This window comes from Corythoichthys intestinalis, chromosome 4 (assembly GCF_030265065.1).
Source record: "Corythoichthys intestinalis isolate RoL2023-P3 chromosome 4, ASM3026506v1, whole genome shotgun sequence".
Lineage (NCBI taxonomy): Eukaryota > Metazoa > Chordata > Actinopteri > Syngnathiformes > Syngnathidae > Corythoichthys > Corythoichthys intestinalis.
Window position 1 is genome coordinate 11,660,288 of NC_080398.1, and position 21,084 is coordinate 11,681,371.

At 38.7% G+C, this 21,084-nt stretch overlaps 1 protein-coding gene across 1 annotated transcript in view; it reads left to right on the plus strand.

The window, feature by feature from the left end:
* col14a1a (collagen, type XIV, alpha 1a) overlaps positions 1-21,084 on the plus strand; it is a 219,102-nt gene that overhangs the window by 106,286 nt on the left and 91,732 nt on the right. The window contains exons 23-24 of the mRNA XM_057834300.1: positions 2,210-2,326; positions 5,622-5,768. Coding sequence (XP_057690283.1) covers positions 2,210-2,326; positions 5,622-5,768 — 264 coding nt within the window. The remainder of the gene's footprint in view (positions 1-2,209; positions 2,327-5,621; positions 5,769-21,084) is intronic.

Below are 21,084 nucleotides of genomic sequence, written 5' to 3' on the forward strand. Positions count from 1 at the left end.
GTGGCTTCGGAGAACTCCATAAACCCTCAAGGCAAAAATTGTTTGTTCGAGTTTGAAATGTAGTCAGTCCTCCAACTTTCCTGACACACATCGTATACCATGTTGCAAGTAATTGAAATTGATATTTGAAATACAAATTGCACTTGCAAGTTGCCAAGATTTAAAGTTGATGCTTTCCTTTATTCATGGTCGCGTCCTTTTAACGGTAGCAGATGTGCATGCTTGCACCAATGACTCACATAGGAACAAGTGGAAGGATAATTATTGGCACCTTGGGTACCGCTGAAAATGTTTCCTCATAATTAAGTTTTATGTGTTATATATTGAGATGTCTCATCTTACTGTACAAAGTGGTTTTACACAAATGCATATAAATTACTTGCAGCATGTACTTAATAGCTATGTTGTTCCATAGCAGTAGCGTCACAGAAATCCTCTTCTACACACACAGCCTTATTTCTTAGCTGTTTGTATAAAATGTTATTTTGCCATGTCCTAGATTTCATTTTTCTAGTCGATTCAAAGCTGTCTTTATATTCACATACTATTCCCCACTGCACTAGAGGGCTTTGTTTAGATTTTATTTTACTTAATTGACCTCTAAGGGAAAGTTTTGGTTTGACTATGCGAACTCAGTAAGTGAATAATTGTAAAACTTTATAAAAAGCAATGCACTTTTTTTTTTGTCTCAATAGCTGATAGAACCCACTAACATGGCAAGTGTGTCTAAAATGTATGACATGTTTGAAAGATTGAATGTCTGTGTTTACTCTTACATTAGTAATACTAAAACAACTGGTGTTTTTTCATATACAGCATGCATGAATCACTTTTTTCTCTTTTTAATAAAAAAGGAGCACCTGGCATATGCTTACTGCACTAAATATCAATTAGGTGGCATTCGAGCCAAGTTTATTTCTTACAGTCAGCAAGTGTTGTTAACAAGGGGGGATGTTGTGAAAGGAATCAAAGTGAGGCAGGAAGTAGCTCCTTGGAGATTTGCTTGCTTCCAGTGCTATTTAAGTTGTTTATCCTGCCTTATGTTTCTATAAGTAACACATAGTTATAACTGAATTTACAGCCACATTTCTATGTCTCTGCACTCATGCATGCTATTTAACGAAAAAATGAAAATACATTCATCACGTATAGCAGATGCCAAGATATAATATGTTTGAATTTGGGTTTGAAGGACTTAATGAGATGAGTCAAAGTCACTGTAGTGTTGTGTTACTTCCTCCTTGTTTGTCTGCACCACTTTATTTTCCCCAGCTCATACTGATATCAACAAAAAAAATAAATAAATGAAATTCACTTGAAAAAGAATATTGATTTGTAACAAATCAAGCCTAGGGTAACGGGGTAACGTTTTGGAAGTAATATTTTGTAAATATGCCCTCAAATTACATATTACTTTAAAAACAAATTAATTTAAAAAATCATTTCAAGATGGCCATAGGTTAAAATTCACAAGTGATGAGGTGAACAAACCTTTTGTTCTAAAATACTCTTTCTCTAATAGGTTTGACAATATGACAACACAATGTGACGTAATTCTCGGACTATAAACTGCTACCTTTTCCCATCATTTTAAATCCTGCGATTTATAGTCCAGTGCGGCTTATTTGTTGATTTATTTGGGTTAATAGGTAACAATTTATTTGACAGCCGCGGGTGTTATAAGACTGTCATAAGACCATCATAATTATGGCATGACACTGTGATGGGCATTAATGTATTCTTATGACAGATGTCATTAAGAGTCATCCGGCAAATTTGGTCACTAACTTCATTTATGTCCGGCTCGGATCTTTTACATCCATTCAAACGTGAGATATTTGCCGGATGACACTAAATGACATCTGTCAAGCATTCATTAATGCTCATGACAGTATCATTTCATAATTATGACAGTCTTATGATGCCGCTGTCTAATAAAGTGTTACCGGTTACTATCTATTGCGTAAATATCCCATAATAAAGTGAGAAAAGCTGCGGTTTACAGTCAGTGCGGCTTATCTATGAACAAATGCCGTTTTCGGTTCAAATTTGGTGGGTGGCGGCTTATAGTCAGGTGCGCCTTATAGTCAGAAAATTACGGTATGTGGCATACCAATTAGTATCATATTCAAAGAGCAAAGACGTGTTCTCTTATATTATTATTAGTATCTCCTTTACTCTCTTATGGTCTCTACTCCTCCGTCTGCAGTGTTCCTGGGTATCTCTGACTTGACAGTCTACCAGGCGCGCCACAACAGCATGTGTGTCCAATGGCAACCTCATCTGCATGCTACAAATTACAGAGTCTCCATCCAGTCGACACTCAGTAAGTACAATACATTGAATGAATGAGTGTTAATTCAAATATTTATGTGTAAATAATGTGCAAAGGCCCCTCACGGTTTTTCTGCGGTTTTAAAACAGCCAACAGATGGGCCTACTTTGTTCCGTTACAAATTTGTATTTAATGTTCCTTTTATTTGAGGGGATTTGGTTTAATCTGTGTGGAGTGAAACATTATGCTTAAGCACATTCAGTTTATTTGTAACATGAACACCAGTGTTGTTTTTGGAAGCCATTTTAATTTTGTCTTAGTCTTTTGGACGAAAATACTTATTAGTCTTAGTCATATTTTAGTCATTTCAAAATGTGTTCATCTTTGTCCAGTTTTAGTCAACGAAAACTCAGACAAATTTCATCTAGTTTTAGTCGACATTCTCTAAATGTTTTCGTCAATAAACTTTAAAAGTTTTAGTCCATGAAAAAAATAAATAATTAAATAAATAAAAGGTTTCCAACGGTTTTGAATGAATATGACAGATGAGCACATAACTGTAGTCTACAAGGATACCACCATTTTCATTATGATAACACACACTCAGCAGGAAAACAGCACATTATTTGCAATTAATTAAACTCACCTGGATGCCACGAACTGCATATAAAATAGGCCTGAACGATATTGGAAAAAACTATTGTTGCGATTTTTTTGAGGTGTGCAAAATATTGCGATATTATATTGCGATAGTAAAAAAAAAAAAAAAAAAAAAAAAAATATATATATATATATATATATATATATATATATATATATTTTTTTTTTTTTTTTTTTTTTTTTTTTAAAGAAATTTTCACTAGATGACTTGAATAGCTGTTTGGAAATACTTTGCATGACACACCGTGACCACAGTGTATTCATATAATACCGTTTCATTAGTGAATGATTAAGATTGCTGTATTATTATGAAGGGATCCAGGAAGCAATGTCTGCACAAAATAGATAATATATTGAACACAATATTTGACACTTCAACAGCAGCAAATACATTAAATGACAAATAAAAGAGCAGGTGCATTCGTCCCCTAAGTTTTTGACAAAATATAACAATAAATAAAAACTTCTGTAAAATAACAACAAAGTTGTAAACATAGTTGAACAAAAATATTAAATATGACAAGAGTTGTTCACAAACTATGACAATAAATAAAAACCTCAGTAAAACAATAAAGTTGTCAACATATTTGAACTTAAATATTAAATCTGTCAAATAAAAGTGCAAGTGCATTAGTCCCCTGAGTTGTTTACACAAAATATAACAATATAAAACTGCAAAACTGCAACAAAGTTGTAAAAATATTTAAAAAATATTAAGTATCAAAACTTTATGTGCAGCTGTACTATAGTTATTTGAAAAATACGATTTACAATTAATTTAAATATAAAAGAAACAGAAACTCAATTGAACTTGTAAATAATTGAACTGAATAACAGCAAATAACTGATGAATAACAGAACCATTTTAACTCCCAAATTTCCTGCCTTCCTGATAGCTGTCACATGAATAAAAAGAAGAAAAGACATTCCTGCAGCTGTGTTATATATTTGTCTGCATATCGTCCACCTTCCTTGCTCAGCAATTCTCAACTGGGTCTCTTAGGTTTTTGGCCAAGACTACTAGTTTATCCACCATTGCAGGCTTGAGACAAGAACGTTGGCACGTAACAATGTTCCCACCTGTACTAAAAAGCCTCTGATGGGAAGCTCGTAGCAGGAATGCATAGATACCTGCGTTTTAAATGGTCCCACATGTTCGACGGATTACTTCTTGTTGAGGCAGCCATGGCGAGGCACTCTCAACAGGGCTGTTTTTTGTTCCTTATATTCTTGTCGATAGCCAAAATACTTCCAAAACTCCTTTTGGAGACAGTCTTCCCTATTCAACGTGTTGCTTGCTTTCACTTTGAAAACGGCCCCTCCTCCCTCCGCTCTGCTGTTCGGCCCCTCCTCCCTCCACTCCGCTGTAGCAGGGGAGGGGGAGGAGCCGATGACTGCGAGTTGGAGGGAATGAGAGGAGGCTGTGCGCTCCTTCCTCAAAACAAACGTTTGTGGATTTAAAAAAATGAAATGAAAAAACTATCGCACGTCCTTGCGATGGGACTATTGCGCATGCGCACATCGCGATGGCGATGTTTAAACGATATATCGTTCAGGCCTAATATAAAATGTTTTCCAAGAGTTTTAGAAGACACTGTGTCACTGCGCTAAATGCTATTGCGAACCCTATGCTAACGCTACAGGTTAGTTTAGTTTGTGATGATCACTCAACACAGACCTTTAAAGGCTAAAGCAACTTGGCATATCTAGCCAAGATAAGAACGCAAAACTGACCTAGCAGAACCTCTCACGTTTCACAAAAGGAGCCTGGAATAGGCACAGACTTACTCACCCCTAAGCGTGTGTGTGTGAGGCGGGGGGTGGGGAGGTAAGGGGATGGCGCAGCACGTCACATAAGTGTAACGAAAAAACACTGCTAAATGCGTGCTAACTACAATTACAATAAAAAAAATCACACATTGTGAATTTATGACAAAAACTATTGCGAATTTTCATCTCGTTCTTGTGTCGTCAGACGACAACTGGCATCCATCTTGTTATGTTTTAGTCTCCCGAGACACGTTTTCAGCGCGTCATTGTGATATCATCATGAAAAAATTGTTCAGTGACGAAAATGAAAACAACACTGATTAACACATTTGTCTCTTTTTTTGGACATATGTTCGTGATCAAATGAAGGCTAGTAAAACTAAAAAAGGCAACAAGCTTTATGGTCTGTTCAGTTTGTTCCAGTTTCGTTTCAAGTCAGCAAACCTTTCAGTCCTATGAGTAAGAGAAGCTTCCGTTCTGTGTGGCCTTTGCAAAGTTTTGAAAAAAAGTGGGGCTAGATGAGAAAACAAATCAATACCGTATTGCCATTTATTTACTCGGTTTATTTTGTCACCTTATTCTAAAGTTGTATTTGTTCAAATGTCACATGCAGCTGCAAGCTATTTGAGGATCGCAATCGAACAAAACCTCGTCATGATATGCGGTTTTAAAGGGGAATTCACTACAAATTATTTTCTGTGTATTTGTATACTTGTGAGTACAAAGAATAGCATGGCTTGTAATCACACAAACACACATTTAATGCTTTGATAGTAAGATGCAATGGGTAAGTGTACAAAGTGGTCAGTTTACCCTCTGAGAGCTTTTCTTTAATTTTCAAACAGGAAGAATCTTCTCAAAATGGAGATTTCTTCTGCCTCCACCCTCATGTGTCTATTTTGATGTTTTATTGCAGACAGTCAGCGACAGGAAGTGAGTCTCGAAGGCGGGGCTTCCCGACAGTGCTTCTACGACCTTTTTCCAAGCAGCCAATATGAGATCAGCATTCGCACACAAATGCAAGAAATGGAAGGACCTCCCATCTCCGTCACTGACATGACATGTATGTTGTGCTTTGGACAAAACTGTCATTTTGAATGCCAAAAACTAGGAACGTCTAGGTATATTGTAAGTGTGATCCCTTGTCTTCAACCCCCCCCCAAAAAAAATCGAATATCTGCGAAGTAGAAATTGGTGGAGCTTATATACATTTTTTAAAATGGGGGGGGTTCAACGTATTTATTCAGATTTAACAACATTGGAAAGAGATACATGTAAGACATTTTCTTCCCCCAAAGTATAATAATAATAACTAGAAACTGCAATTTCGGGAGAAATTACACACCTTGGTCTTTCCTCTGTGGAGATACAGATCTTAGCCCCACTCAGGTCTATCAATAGAATGGACCATAATGCCAGTCAATGGCACTAAACAAAGTAAAAGCCATTAGAAAAGATTGGGAGAATTGGACGTCCATGGCCGTCAATGGCATCACCCTCCATAAGCGGCAATCCAATCGGGGACATTTGGGGGACACGTCCTATTGATATCTAGTCATTTTCTGTTGATTTGGGGAAAAAAAAAAAATTCCCATTGAAAATGAATGGGAAAAATTTTGGACGTCCATGGACGTCAATGGTATCAACTTACATAAGCGTCAATGGAATCCAAGTACATTGGCATCAATAGAATGAACAAACATGAAGAAATGCCATTGGAAATGAATGGGAAGTTTGGACGTCCGTGGCCGTCAATGGCATCACCCTCCATAAGAGGCAATGCAATCGGGGACATTTGGGGGACACGTCCTATTGATATCTAGTCATTTTCTGTTGATTTGGGGAAAAAAAAAAAATTCCCATTGAAAATGAATGGGAAAAATTTTGGACGTCCATGGACATCAATGGTATCAACTTACATAAGCGTCAATGGAATCCAAGTACATTGGCATCAATAGAATGAACAAACATGAAGAAATGCCATTGGGATTTAATGGGAAGTTTGGACGTCCATGAACGTCAATGGCATCACCCTCCATAAGCGGCAATGCAATCGGGGACATTTGGGGGACACGTCCTAATGATATCTAGTCATTTTCTGTTGATTTGGGGAAAAAAAAAAATTTCCCATTGAAAATGAATGGGAAAAATTTTGGACGTCTATGGACGTCAATGGTATCAACTTACATAAGCGTCAATGGAATCTAAGTACATTGGCATCAATAGAATGAACAAACATGAAGAAATGCCATTGGAATAAATGGGAAGTTTGGACGTCCCTGGACGTCAATGGCATCACCCTCCATAAGCAGTAATGCAATTGGGGACATTTGGGGGACACGTCCTATTGATATCTAGTCATTTTCTGTTGATTTGGGGAAAAAAAAAAATTCCCATTGAAAATGAATGGGTAAAATTTTGGACGTCCACGGACGTCAATGGCATTACCCTCCATAAGCGGCAATGCAATCGGGGACATTTGGGGGACACGTCCTAATGATATCTAGTCATTTTCTGTTGATTTGGGGAAAAAAAAAAAATTCCCATTGAAAATGAATGGGTAAAATTTTGGACGTCCATGGACGTCATTGGCATCACCCTCCATAAGCGTAAATGGAATTGGGGAAGTTTGGGGGACACGTCCTATTGATATCTGGTCATTTTCTGTTGATTTGGGGAAATGTAGTTTTTTCCCCATTGAAAATGAATGGGAAAAATTTTGGACGTCCATGGCAGTCAATGGCATCGACATCCATATAGCCAATTGAATCCAAGTACATTGGCATCAATAGATTCGACATGCATGGCCGTCAATGGCATCAATGCAATGTAAATTCCATTGAAATCCCATTGAAGTGAATGGGAACTTTTCCCATTAGAAATGAATGGGAGAGTTTTTGGCAAATTTCCGGGGAACCGTAAATTTTTTCCAAATTCTGTATACAACTTTTATGCCCCTCACCGTCCCGGAATTTTTGATACCCAAATTATGTGATTTGGTCAAAAATTGTAGGACTAGATACATTTTTAAACTTTTTTTTTTTTTCGGAAAATTGCCGTTTACGGGCGAACGGAAAATTTTTCGTGGCGTTTTGAAAAATTCCCATCGTCACGCGATAATTCCGGTCATGCCGATACTTGAACGGTGCCGATCGGGGCTACGGTTTGGGCTGTGCGTTGGCTCAAAAAAACGCGGAGAATAAGATGAATAAATAATAATAATAACTAGAAACTGCAATTTCGGGAGAAATTACACACCTTGGTCTTTCCTCTGTGGAGATACAGATCTTAGCCCCACTCAGGTCTATCAATAGAATGGATGATAATGCCAGTCATTGGCACAAAACAAAAAGCCATTAGAAAAAATGAACTGGAGAATTGGACGTCCATGGACGTCAATGGCGGCACCCTTCATAATTGTTAATGCAATCGGAGACATTTGGGGGACACGTCCTATTGATATCTAGTCATTTTCTGTTGATTTGTGGAAAAAAAAAAAATTCCCATTGAAAATGAATGGGAAAAATTTTGGACGTCCATGGACGTCAATGGTATCAACTTACATAAGCGTCAATGGAATCCAAGTACATTGGCATCAATAGAATGAACAAACATGAAGAAATGCCATTGGAAATTAATGGGAAGTTTGGACGTCCATGGACGTCAATGGCATCACCCTCCATAAGCGGCAATGCAATCGGGGACATTTGGGGGACACGTCCTATTGATATCTAGTCATTTTCTGTTGATTTGGGGAAAAAAAAAAAATTCCCATTGAAAATGAATGGGAAAAATTTTGGACGTCCATGGACGTCAATGGCAGCACCCCCATAAGCGTCAATGGAGTTGGGGACGTTTGGGGTATACGTCCTATTGATATCTGGTCATTTTCTGTTGATTTGGAGAAATGTAGTTTTTTCCCCATTGAAAATGAATGGGAAAAATTTTGGACGTCCATGTAAGTCAATGGCGGCACTCTTCATAAGCGTCAATGGAATTGGGGAAGTTTGGGGGACACGTCCTATTGATATCTGGTCATTTTCTGTTGATTTGGGGTAATTTTGTTTTTTCCCCATTGAAAATGAATGGGAAAAATTTTGGACGTCCATGGCAGTCAATGGCATCGACATCCATATAATCAATTGAATCCAAGTACATTGGCATCAGTAGATTTGACATGCATGGCCGTCAATGGCATCAATGCAATGTAAATTCCATTGGAAATCCCATTGGAAGTGAATGGAACTTTTCCCATGTGAAATGAATGGGATAGTTTTTGGCAAATTTCCGAGGAAGCGTAATTTTTTTCCAAATTCTGTATACAACTTTTATGCCCCTCACCGTCCCGGAATTTTTGATGCCCAAATTATGTGATTTGGTCAAAAATTGTAGGACTAGATACATTTTGAAACTTTTTTTTTTTTCACGGAAAATTGCCGTTTACGGACGAATGGAAAAATTTTCGGGGCCATTTGTAAAGTTTCCTGTGTCACGCGAAAATTCCGGTCGTGCCGATACTTGAACGGTGCCGATCGGTCTAACGGTTCGGGCTGTGAAGCGCGCGTTTTTTTTCCATTCAAAATGAATAGGAAAGTTTTTGGCAAATTTCCGGGGAACCGTAAATTTTTGCCAAATTCTGTATACAACTTTTATGCCCCTCACCGTCCCGGAATTTTTGATGCCCAAATTATGTGATTTGGTCAAAAATTGTAGGACTAGATACATTTTGAAACTTTTTTTATTTTTCGGAAAATTGCCGTTTACGGGCGAACGGAAAATTTTTCGTGGCGGTTTGAAAAATTCCCATCGTCACGCGAAAAATCCGGTCGTGCCGATACTTCAACGGTGCCGATCGGTGCTACGGTTTGGGCTGTGCGTTGGCTCAAAAAAACGCGGAGAATTATTGAATAATAATAATAATAATAATAATAAAGTTGCACAATAACAATACCTTGTTCTTTCTTTCAGAAAGACCAAGGTAACTAGAAACTGCAATTTCGGGAGAAATTACACACCTTGGTCTTTCCTCTGTGGAGACACAGATCTTAGCCCCACTCAGGTCTATCAATAGAATGGATCATAATGCCAGTCATTGGCAAAAAACAAAGTAAAAGCCGTTAGAAATGAATGGGAGAATTGGACGTCCATGGACGTCAATGGCGGCACCTTTCATAATTGTTAATGGAATCGGGGAAGTTTGGGGGACACGTCCTAATGATATCTAGTCATTTTCTGTTGATTTGGGGGGAAAAAAAAAATTCCCATTGAAAATGAATGGGAAAAATTTTGGACGTCCATGGAAGTCAATGGTATCAACTTACATAAGCGTCAATGGAATCCAAGTACATTGGCATCAATAAAATGAACAAACATGAAGAAATGCCATTGGAAATGAATGGGAAGTTTAGACGTCCATGAACGTCAATGGCATCACCCTCCATAAGCGGCAATGCAATCGGGGACATTTGGGGGAAACGTCCTAATGATATCTAGTCATTTTCTGTTGATTTGGGAAAAAAAAAAAAAAATCCCATTGAAAATGAATGGGAAAAATTTTGGACGTCCATGGACGTCAATGGTATCAACTTACATAAGCGTCAATGGAATCCAAGTACATTGGCATCAATAAAATGAACAAACATGAAGAAATGGCTTTGGAAATGATTGGGAAGTTTGGACGTCCATGGACGTCAATGGCATCACCCCCCATAAGCGGTAATGCAATCAGGGACATTTGGGGGACACGTCCTAATGATATCTAGTCATTTTCTGTTGATTTGGGGAAAAAAAAAAAAATCCCATTGAAAATGAATGGGAAAAATTTTGGACGTCCATGGACGTCAATGGTATCAACTTACATAACCGTCAATGGAATCCAAGTACATTGGCATCAAAAGAATGAACAAACATGAAGAAATGCCATTGGAAATGAATGGGAAGTTTGGACGTCCCTGGACGTCAATGGCATCACCCTCCATAAGTAGCAATGCAATCGGGGACATTTGGGGGACAGGTCCTATTGATATCTAGTCATTTTCTGTTGATTTGGGGAAAAAAAAAAATTTCCCATTGAAAATGAATGGGAAAAATTTTGGACGTCCATGGACGTCAATGGTATCAACTTACATAAGCGTCAATGGAATCCAAGTACATTGGCATCAATAAAATGAACAAACATGAAGAAATGCCATTGGAAATGAATGGGAAGTTTAGACGTCCATGAACGTCAATGGCATCACCCTCCATAAGCGGCAATGCAATCGGGGACATTTGGGGGAAACGTCCTAATGATATCTAGTCATTTTCTGTTGATTTGGGAAAAAAAAAAAAAAATCCCATTGAAAATGAATGGGAAAAATTTTGGACGTCCATGGACGTCAATGGTATCAACTTACATAAGCGTCAATGGAATCCAAGTACATTGGCATCAATAAAATGAACAAACATGAAGAAATGGCTTTGGAAATGATTGGGAAGTTTGGACGTCCATGGACGTCAATGGCATCACCCCCCATAAGCGGTAATGCAATCGGGGACATTTGGGGGACACGTCCTAATGATATCTAGTCATTTTCTGTTGATTTGGGGAAAAAAAAAAAATTCCCATTGAAAATGAATGGGAAAAATTTTGGACGTCCATGGACGTCAATGGTATCAACTTACATAACCGTCAATGGAATCCAAGTACATTGGCATCAAAAGAATGAACAAACATGAAGAAATGCCATTGGAAATGAATGGGAAGTTTGGACGTCCCTGGACGTCAATGGCATCACCCTCCATAAGTAGCAATGCAATCGGGGACATTTGGGGGACAGGTCCTATTGATATCTAGTCATTTTCTGTTGATTTGGGGAAAAAAAAAAATTTCCCATTGAAAATGAATGGGAAAAATTTTGGACGTCCATGGACGTCAATGGTATCAACTTACATAAGCGTCAATGGAATCCAAGTACATTGGCATCAATAAAATGAACAAACATGAAGAAATGCCATTGGAAATGAATGGGAAGTTTAGACGTCCATGAACGTCAATGGCATCACCCTCCATAAGCGGCAATGCAATCGGGGACATTTGGGGGAAACGTCCTAATGATATCTAGTCATTTTCTGTTGATTTGGGAAAAAAAAAAAAAAATCCCATTGAAAATGAATGGGAAAAATTTTGGACGTCCATGGACGTCAATGGTATCAACTTACATAAGCGTCAATGGAATCCAAGTACATTGGCATCAATAAAATGAACAAACATGAAGAAATGGCTTTGGAAATGATTGGGAAGTTTGGACGTCCATGGACGTCAATGGCATCACCCCCCATAAGCGGTAATGCAATCGGGGACATTTGGGGGACACGTCCTAATGATATCTAGTCATTTTCTGTTGATTTGGGGAAAAAAAAAAAATTCCCATTGAAAATGAATGGGAAAAATTTTGGACGTCCATGGACGTCAATGGTATCAACTTACATAACCGTCAATGGAATCCAAGTACATTGGCATCAAAAGAATGAACAAACATGAAGAAATGCCATTGGAAATGAATGGGAAGTTTGGACGTCCCTGGACGTCAATGGCATCACCCTCCATAAGTAGCAATGCAATCGGGGACATTTGGGGGACAGGTCCTATTGATATCTAGTCATTTTCTGTTGATTTGGGGAAAAAAAAAAATTTCCCATTGAAAATGAATGGGAAAAATTTTGGACGTCCATGGACGTCAATGGTATCAACTTACATAAGCGTCAATGGAATCCAAGTACATTGGCATCAATAAAATGAACAAACATGAAGAAATGCCATTGGAAATGAATGGGAAGTTTAGACGTCCATGAACGTCAATGGCATCACCCTCCATAAGCGGCAATGCAATCGGGGACATTTGGGGGAAACGTCCTAATGATATCTAGTCATTTTCTGTTGATTTGGGAAAAAAAAAAAAAAATCCCATTGAAAATGAATGGGAAAAATTTTGGACGTCCATGGACGTCAATGGTATCAACTTACATAAGCGTCAATGGAATCCAAGTACATTGGCATCAATAAAATGAACAAACATGAAGAAATGGCTTTGGAAATGATTGGGAAGTTTGGACGTCCATGGACGTCAATGGCATCACCCCCCATAAGCGGTAATGCAATCGGGGACATTTGGGGGACACGTCCTAATGATATCTAGTCATTTTCTGTTGATTTGGGGAAAAAAAAAAAATTCCCATTGAAAATGAATGGGAAAAATTTTGGACGTCCATGGACGTCAATGGTATCAACTTACATAACCGTCAATGGAATCCAAGTACATTGGCATCAAAAGAATGAACAAACATGAAGAAATGCCATTGGGAATGAATGGGAAGTTTGGACGTCCCTGGACGTCAATGGCATCACCCTCCATAAGTAGCAATGCAATCGGGGACATTTGGGGGACAGGTCCTATTGATATCTAGTCATTTTCTGTTGATTTGGGGAAAAAAAAAAATTTCCCATTGAAAATGAATGGGTAAAATTTTGGACGTCCATGGACGTCAATGGCAGCACCCCCCATAAGCGTCAATGGAATTGGGGACGTTTGGGATATACGTCCTATTGATATCTGGTCATTTTCTGTTGATTTGGAGAAATTTAGTTTTTTCCCCATTGAAAATGAATGGGAAAAATTTTGGACGTCCATGTAAGTCAATGGCGGCACCCTTCATAAGCGTCAATGGAATTGGGGAAGTTTGGGGGACACGTCCTATTGATATCTGGTCATTTTCTGTTGATTTGGGGTAATTTTGTTTTTTCCCCATTGAAAATGAATGGGAAAAATTTTGGACGTCCATGGCAGTCAATGGCATCGACATCTATATAGTCAGTTGAATCCAAGTACATTGGCATCAGTAGATTCGACATGCATGGCCGTCAATGGCATCAATGCAATGTAAATTCCATTGGAAATCCCATTGGAAGTGAATGGGACTTTTCCCATTCGAAATGAATGGGATAGTTTTTGGCAAATTTCCGAGGAAGCGTAATTTTTTTCCAAATTCTGTATACAACTTTTATGCCCCTCACCGTCCCGGAATTTTTGATGCCCAAATTATGTGATTTGGTCAAAAATTGTAGGACTAGATACATTTTGAAACTTTTTTTTTTTTCACGGAAAATTGCCGTTTACGGACGAACGGAAAAATTTTCGGGGCCATTTGTAAAGTTTCCTGTGTCACGCGAAAATTCCGGTCGTGCCGATACTTGAACGGTGCCGATCGGTCTAACGGTTCGGGCTGTGAAGCGCGCGTTTTTTTTCCATTCAAAATGAATAGGAAAGTTTTTGGCAAATTTCCGGGGAACCGTAAATTTTTGCCAAATTCTGTATACAACTTTTATGCCCCTCACCGTCCCGGAATTTTTGATGCCCAAATTATGTGATTTGGTCAAAAATTGTAGGACTAGATACATTTTTAAACTTTTTTTATTTTTCGGAAAATTGCCGTTTACGGGCGAACGGAAAATTTTTCGTGGCGGTTTGAAAAATTCCCATCGTCACACGAAAAATCCGGTCGTGCCGATACTTGAACGGTGCCGATCGGTGCTACGGTTTGGGCTGTGCGTTGGCTCAAAAAAACGCGGAGAATAAGATGAATAATAATAATAACTAGAAACTGCAATTTCGGGAGAAATTACACACCTTGGTCTTTCCTCTGTGGAGATACAAATCTTAGCCCCACTCAGGTCTATCAATAGAATGGACCATAATGCCAGTCAATGGCACTAAACAAAGTAAAAGCCATTAGAAAAGATTGGGAGAATTGGACGTCCATGGCCGTCAATGGCATCACCCTCCATAAGCGGCAATCCAATCAGGGACATTTGGGGGACACGTCCTAATGATATTTAGTCATTTTCTGTTGATTTGGGAAAAAAAAAAAAAATTCCCATTGAAAATGAATGGGAAAAATTTTGGACGTCCATGGACGTCAATGGTATCAACTTACATAAGCGTCAATGGAATCCAAGTACATTGGCATCAATAGAATGAACAAACATGAAGAAATGCCATTGGAATTAATGGGAAGTTTGGACGTCCATGAACGTCAATGGCATCACCCTCCATAAGCGGCAATGCAATCGGGGACATTTGGGGGACACGTCCTAATGATATCTAGTCATTTTCTGTTGATTTGGGGAAAAAAAAAAAATTCCCATTGAATATGAATGGGAAAAATTTTGGACGTCCATGGACGTCAATGGTATCAACTGACATAAGCGTCAATGGAATCCAAGTACATTGGCATCAATAAAATGAACAAACATGAAGAAATGCCATTGGAAATGAATGGGAAGTTTGGACGTCCATGAACGTCAATGGCATCACCCTCCATAAGCGGCAATGCAATCGGGGACATTTGGGGGACACGTCCTAATGATATCTAGTCATTTTCTGTTGATTTGGGAAAAAAAAAAAAAATCCCATTGAAAATGAATGGGAAAAATTTTTGACGTCCATGGACGTCAATGGTATCAACTTACATAAGCGTCAATGGAATCCAAGTACATTGGCATCAATAGAATGAACAAACATGAAGAAATGCCTTTGGAAATGAATGGGAAGTTTGGACGTCCATGGACGTCAATGGCATCACCCCCCATAAGCGGCAATGCAATCGGGGACATTTGGGGGACACGTCCTAATGATATCTAGTCATTTTCTGTTGATTTGGGGAAAAAAAAAATTTCCCATTGAAAATGAATGGGAAAAATTTTGGACGTCCATGGACGTCAATGGTATCAACTTACATAAGCGTCAATGGAATCCAAGTACATTGGCATCAATAGAATGAACAAACATGAAGAAATGCCATTGGAAATTAATGGGAAGTTTGGACGTCCGTGGACGTCAATGGCATCACCCTCCATAAGCAGCAATGCAATCGGGCACATTTTGGGGGAAACGTCCTATTGATATCTAGTCATTTTCTGTTGATTTGGGGGAAAAAAAAAATTTCCCATTGAAAATGAATGGGAAAAATTTTGGACGTCCATGGACGTCAATGGTGTCAACTTACTTAAGCGTCAATGGAATCCAAGTACATTGGCATCAAAAGAATGAACAAACATGAAGAAATGCCATTGGAAATGAATGGGAAGTTTGGACGTCCCTGGACGTCAATGGCATCACCCTCCATAAGCAGCAATGCAATCGGGGACATTTGGGGGACACGTCCTATTGATATCTAGTCATTTTCTGTTGATATGGGGAAAAAAAAAAATTTCCCATTGAAAATGAATGGGAAAAATTTTGGACGTCCATGGACGTCAATGGCAGCACCCTCCATAAGCGTCAATGGAGTTGGGGACGTTTGGGATATACGTCCTATTGATATCTGGTCATTTTCTGTTGATTTGGAGAAATTTAGTTTTTTCCCCATTGAAAATGAATGGGAAAATTTTTGGACGTCCATGGAAGTCAATGGTGGCACCCTTCATAAGCGTCAATGGAATTGGGGAAGTTTGGGGGACACGTCCTATTGATATCTGGTCATTTTCTGTTGATTTGGGGAAATTTTGTTTTTTCCCCATTGAAAATGAATGGGAAAAATTTTGGACGTCCATGGCCGTCAATGGCATCGACATCCATATAGTCAATTGAATCCAAGTACATTGGCATCAGTAGATTCGACATGCATGGCCGTCAATGGCATCAATGCAATGTAAATTCCATTGGAAATCCCATTGGAAGTGAATGGGAACTTTTCCCATTCGAAATGAATGGGATAGTTTTTGGCAAATTTCCGAGGAAGCGTAATTTTTTTCCAAATTCTGTATACAACTTTTATGCCCCTCACCGTCCCGGAATTTTTGATGGCCAAATTATGTGATTTGGTCAAAAATTGTAGGACTAGATACATTTTGAAAGTTTTTTTTTTTTCACGGAAAATTGCCGTTTACGGACGAACGGAAAAATTTTCGGGGCCATTTGTAAAGTTTCCTGTGTCACGCTAAAATTCCGGTCGTGCCGATACTTGAACGGTGCCGATCGGTCTAACGGTTCGGGCTGTGAAGCGCGCGTTTTTTTTCCATTCAAAATGAATAGGAAAGTTTTTGGCAAATTTCCGGGGAACCGTAAATTTTTGCCAAATTCTGTATACAACTTTTATGCCCCTCACCGTCCCGGAATTTTTGATGCCCAAATTATGTGATTTGGTCAAAAATTGTAGGACTAGATACATTTTGAAACTTTTTTTGTTTTTCGGAAAATTGCCGTTTACGGGCGAACGGAAAATTTTTCGTGGCGGTTTGAAAAATTCCCATCGTCACGCGAAAATTCCGGTCGTGCCGATACTTGAACTGTGCCGATCGGTGCTACGGTTTGGGCTGTGCGTTGGCTCAAAAAAACGCGGAGAATAAGATGAATAAATAATAAGTACAATAAAGTTGCACAACAACATAACCTTGTTCTTTCCTTCAGAAAGACCAAGGTAACTAGAAACTGCAATTTCGGGAGAAATTACACACCTTGGTCTTTCCTCTGTGGAGATACAGATCTTAGCCCCACTCAGGTCTATCAATAGAATGGACCATAATGCCAGTCAATGGCACTAAACAAAGTAAAAGCCATTAGAAATGAATGGGAGAATCGGACGTCCATGGACGTCAATGGCATCACCCTCCATAAGCGGCAATGCAATCGGGGACATTTGGGGGACACTTCCTAATGATATCTAGTCATTTTCTGTTGATTTGGGGAAAAAAAAAAAATTCCCATTGAAAATGAATGGGAAAAATTTTGGACGTCCATGGACGTCAATGGTATCAACTTACATAAGCGTCAATGGAATCCAAGTACATTGGCATCAATAGAATGAACAAACATGAAGAAACGCCATTGGAAATTAATGGGAAGTTTGGACGTCCGTGGACGTCAATGGCATCACCCTCCATAAGCAACAATGCAATCGGGGACATATGGGGGACACGTCCTATTGATATCTAGTCATTTTCTGTTGATTTGGGGAAAAAAAAAAAATTCCCATTGAAAATGAATGGGAAAAATTTTGGACGTCCATGGACGTCAATGGTATCAACTTACATAAGCGTCAATGGAATCCAAGTACATTGGCATCAATAGAATGAACAAACATGAAGAAATGCCATTGGGATTTAATGGGAAGTTTGGACGTCCATGAACGTCAATGGCATCACCCTCCATAAGCGGCAATGCAATCGGGGACATTTGGGGGACACGTCCTAATGATATCTAGTCATTTTCTGTTGATTTGGGGAAAAAAAAAAATTTCCCATTGAAAATGAATGGGAAAAATTTTGGACGTCTATGGACGTCAATGGTATCAACTTACATAAGCGTCAATGGAATCTAAGTACATTGGCATCAATAGAATGAACAAACATGAAGAAATGCCATTGGAATAAATGGGAAGTTTGGACGTCCCTGGACGTCAATGGCATCACCCTCCATAAGCAGCAATGCAATTGGGGACATTTGGGGGACACGTCCTATTGATATCTAGTCATTTTCTGTTGATTTGGGGAAAAAAAAAAAATTCCCATTGAAAATGAATGGGAAAATTTTTGGACGTCCATGGACGTCAATGGCAGCACCCCCCATAAGCGTCAATGGAGTTGGGGACGTTTGAGGTATACGTCCTATTGATATCTGGTCATTTTCTGTTGATTTGGAGAAATTTAGTTTTTTCCCCATTGAAAATGAATGGGAAAAATTTTGGACGTCCATGGAAGTCAATGGCAGCACCCCCCATAAGCGTCAATGGAGTTGGGGACGTTTGGGGGACACGTCCTATTGATATCTGGCCATTTTCTGTTGATTTGGGGAAATTTTGTTTTTTCCCCTTTGAAAATGAATGGGAAAAATTTTGGACGTCCATGGCCGTCAATGGCATCGACATCCATATAGTCAATTGAATCCAAGTACATTGGCATCAGTAGATTCGACATGCATGGCCGTCAATGGCATCAATGCAATGTAAATTCCATTGGAAATCCCATTGGAAGTGAATGGGAACTTTTCCCATTCGAAATGAATGGGATAGTTTTTGGCAAATTTCCGAGGAAGCGTAATTTTTTTCCAAATTCTGTATACAACTTTTATGCCCCTCACCGTCCCGGAATTTTTGATGGCCAAATTATGTGATTTGGTCAAAAATTGTAGGACTAGATACATTTTGAAACTTTTTTTTTTTTCACGGAAAATTGCCGTTTACGGACGAACGGAAAAATTTTCGGGGCCATTTGTAAAGTTTCCTGTGTCACGCGAAAATTCCGGTCGTGCCGATACTTGAACGGTGCCGATCGGTCTCACGGTTCGGGCTGTGAAGCGCGCGTTTTTTTTCCATTCAAAATGAATAGGAAAGTTTTTGGCAAATTTCCGGGGAACCGTAAATTTTTGCCAAATTCTGTATACAACTTTTATGCCCCTCAATGTCCCGGAATTTTTGATGACCAAATTATGCGATTTGGTCAAAAATTGTAGGACTAGATACATTTTGAAACTTTTTTTTTTTTCCGGAAAATTGCCGTTTACGGGCGAACGGAAAATTTTTCGGGGCCGTTTGAAAAATTCCCATCGTCGCGCGAAAATTCCGGTCGTGCCGATACTTGAACGGTACCGATCGGAGGTACGGTTCGGGCTGCACGGCGCGCCGAAAAAAACGTCAACAATTATTGAATAATAATAATAAAGAAATAAAAAATAAAGAAGTACAATAAAGTTGTACAACAACATAACCTTGTTCTTTCCCTTGGAAAGACCAAGGTAATAATAATAAGAACAATAAAGTTGCACAATAACAATACCTTGTTCTTTCTTTCAGAAAGACCAAGGTAATAATAATAAGTACAATAAAGTTGTAGAATATCATTACCTTGTTCTTTCCTTTGGAAAGACCAAGGTAATAAAAAGAAAACAAACAAACAAACAATATATATTATACATATATATATATATATAAAATCTTTTCATTCTTTCTTTTTTTTTTTTTTCAAAAAAAATTGCGAAGGATTTTATTTACCAACTTTTAGTTTAGTGAGTTCACACTTCATGCGGACATTCAATTATTGTATTGCATTTACCATAACATATCTAAGGAAAATGTCTCTGGCAAGTTGATGTTCTACTAACCCAGGAACTTTAAAATACTTCAGGTGATTGTCATGGTGGAGCTGCCACAAGTTGTCCTGCCCCAACTCTTGCCTCTTCTCATGCACTGAACAAAGCAAATGCTGCAAGATGTCTTTTCAGACATGCTAATTCATCATCTAGCCCTGTGGCGAGAACTCTCACTGGGATATGTCCTTTACATTGAAGAATGTGATCGTGGCTTTGACTTGATACTCTGACTGTCTTGTTTTCTTCGGCGTTGGCAACGTAAGACTATTGCAGCTATAGATTTTGGGTTTTCGTCTCAAAGGTCCATGACTCAACTCTCTCCAGTGAGTCTGGTCTTATTATTATATTCAGTCTGCTTATTGCTTGACAACCTGACATACAGGATTAGTAGAAAAAAAGTACTATATGTTCAATGGCTGAAGAGCTGTAAGTTTATAGTTTGGGTTTGTTTTCTGACATCTTGTATGTAGGGCACTCTATAATCTAAATACCTTCCTTTATCAGAATATGTATAAACATCAACAAAGGGATCATTGTGTTACCATGGCTTCTTTTTTCCCCTCACTTTTCCTTTCACTAAATTACATTTTCAAGTTTTCTTCACCAGTCCCTTTTTGAATCAGTGTTTCGGAGCTGCCTCTCTGCAGCAGTCACTTCGACCTTCATCATACTTTTTTTTTTTTTAATATCCGAGTCTCAGTGAGGACTCTGGCCGCTGTTGCAGTCCATTGGTCAGGTGACGAGCTCAGTTGAATCACATTGCTCGTGGGACCTGGAGGGCTCGGTTCACTGTCAGAGTTTTAGATGGATAACACTCACAGACTTGTGCTCAAAAACACACAGATTCTCTACCTGCTGTTTTTTCTACACCTACCCAGACAGCTTTGGATTGGCATTAGTTACAACTTCACAAACTGGTGGACAAAACTGGCACCTCTGCTTTTACTCAAAGCAAACAGTTTTGCTGTGATTCGAAACTCGAATCAGAGATGTAAAAAAAAAATGTTGGAAAATTTTTGATCACATTGGCTTTCAGTTTATTTCAGTTCAAATACATTAAGAACTTGAAGAAGTCATGTTATCTTATGCGGAAGTGGAAATTCTTTGGCAATGAGGGTTTCAGCAAGACAACAACTGAACATCAGTAAATGAGCAGCATCGTGGTTCCAGTCTAACAAGATTAACGTTACGGACTGACCAGCCCATTCCCTAGATTTTAATCCAATAGTGAACATGTCCCTGAGGACAAAATAAGAA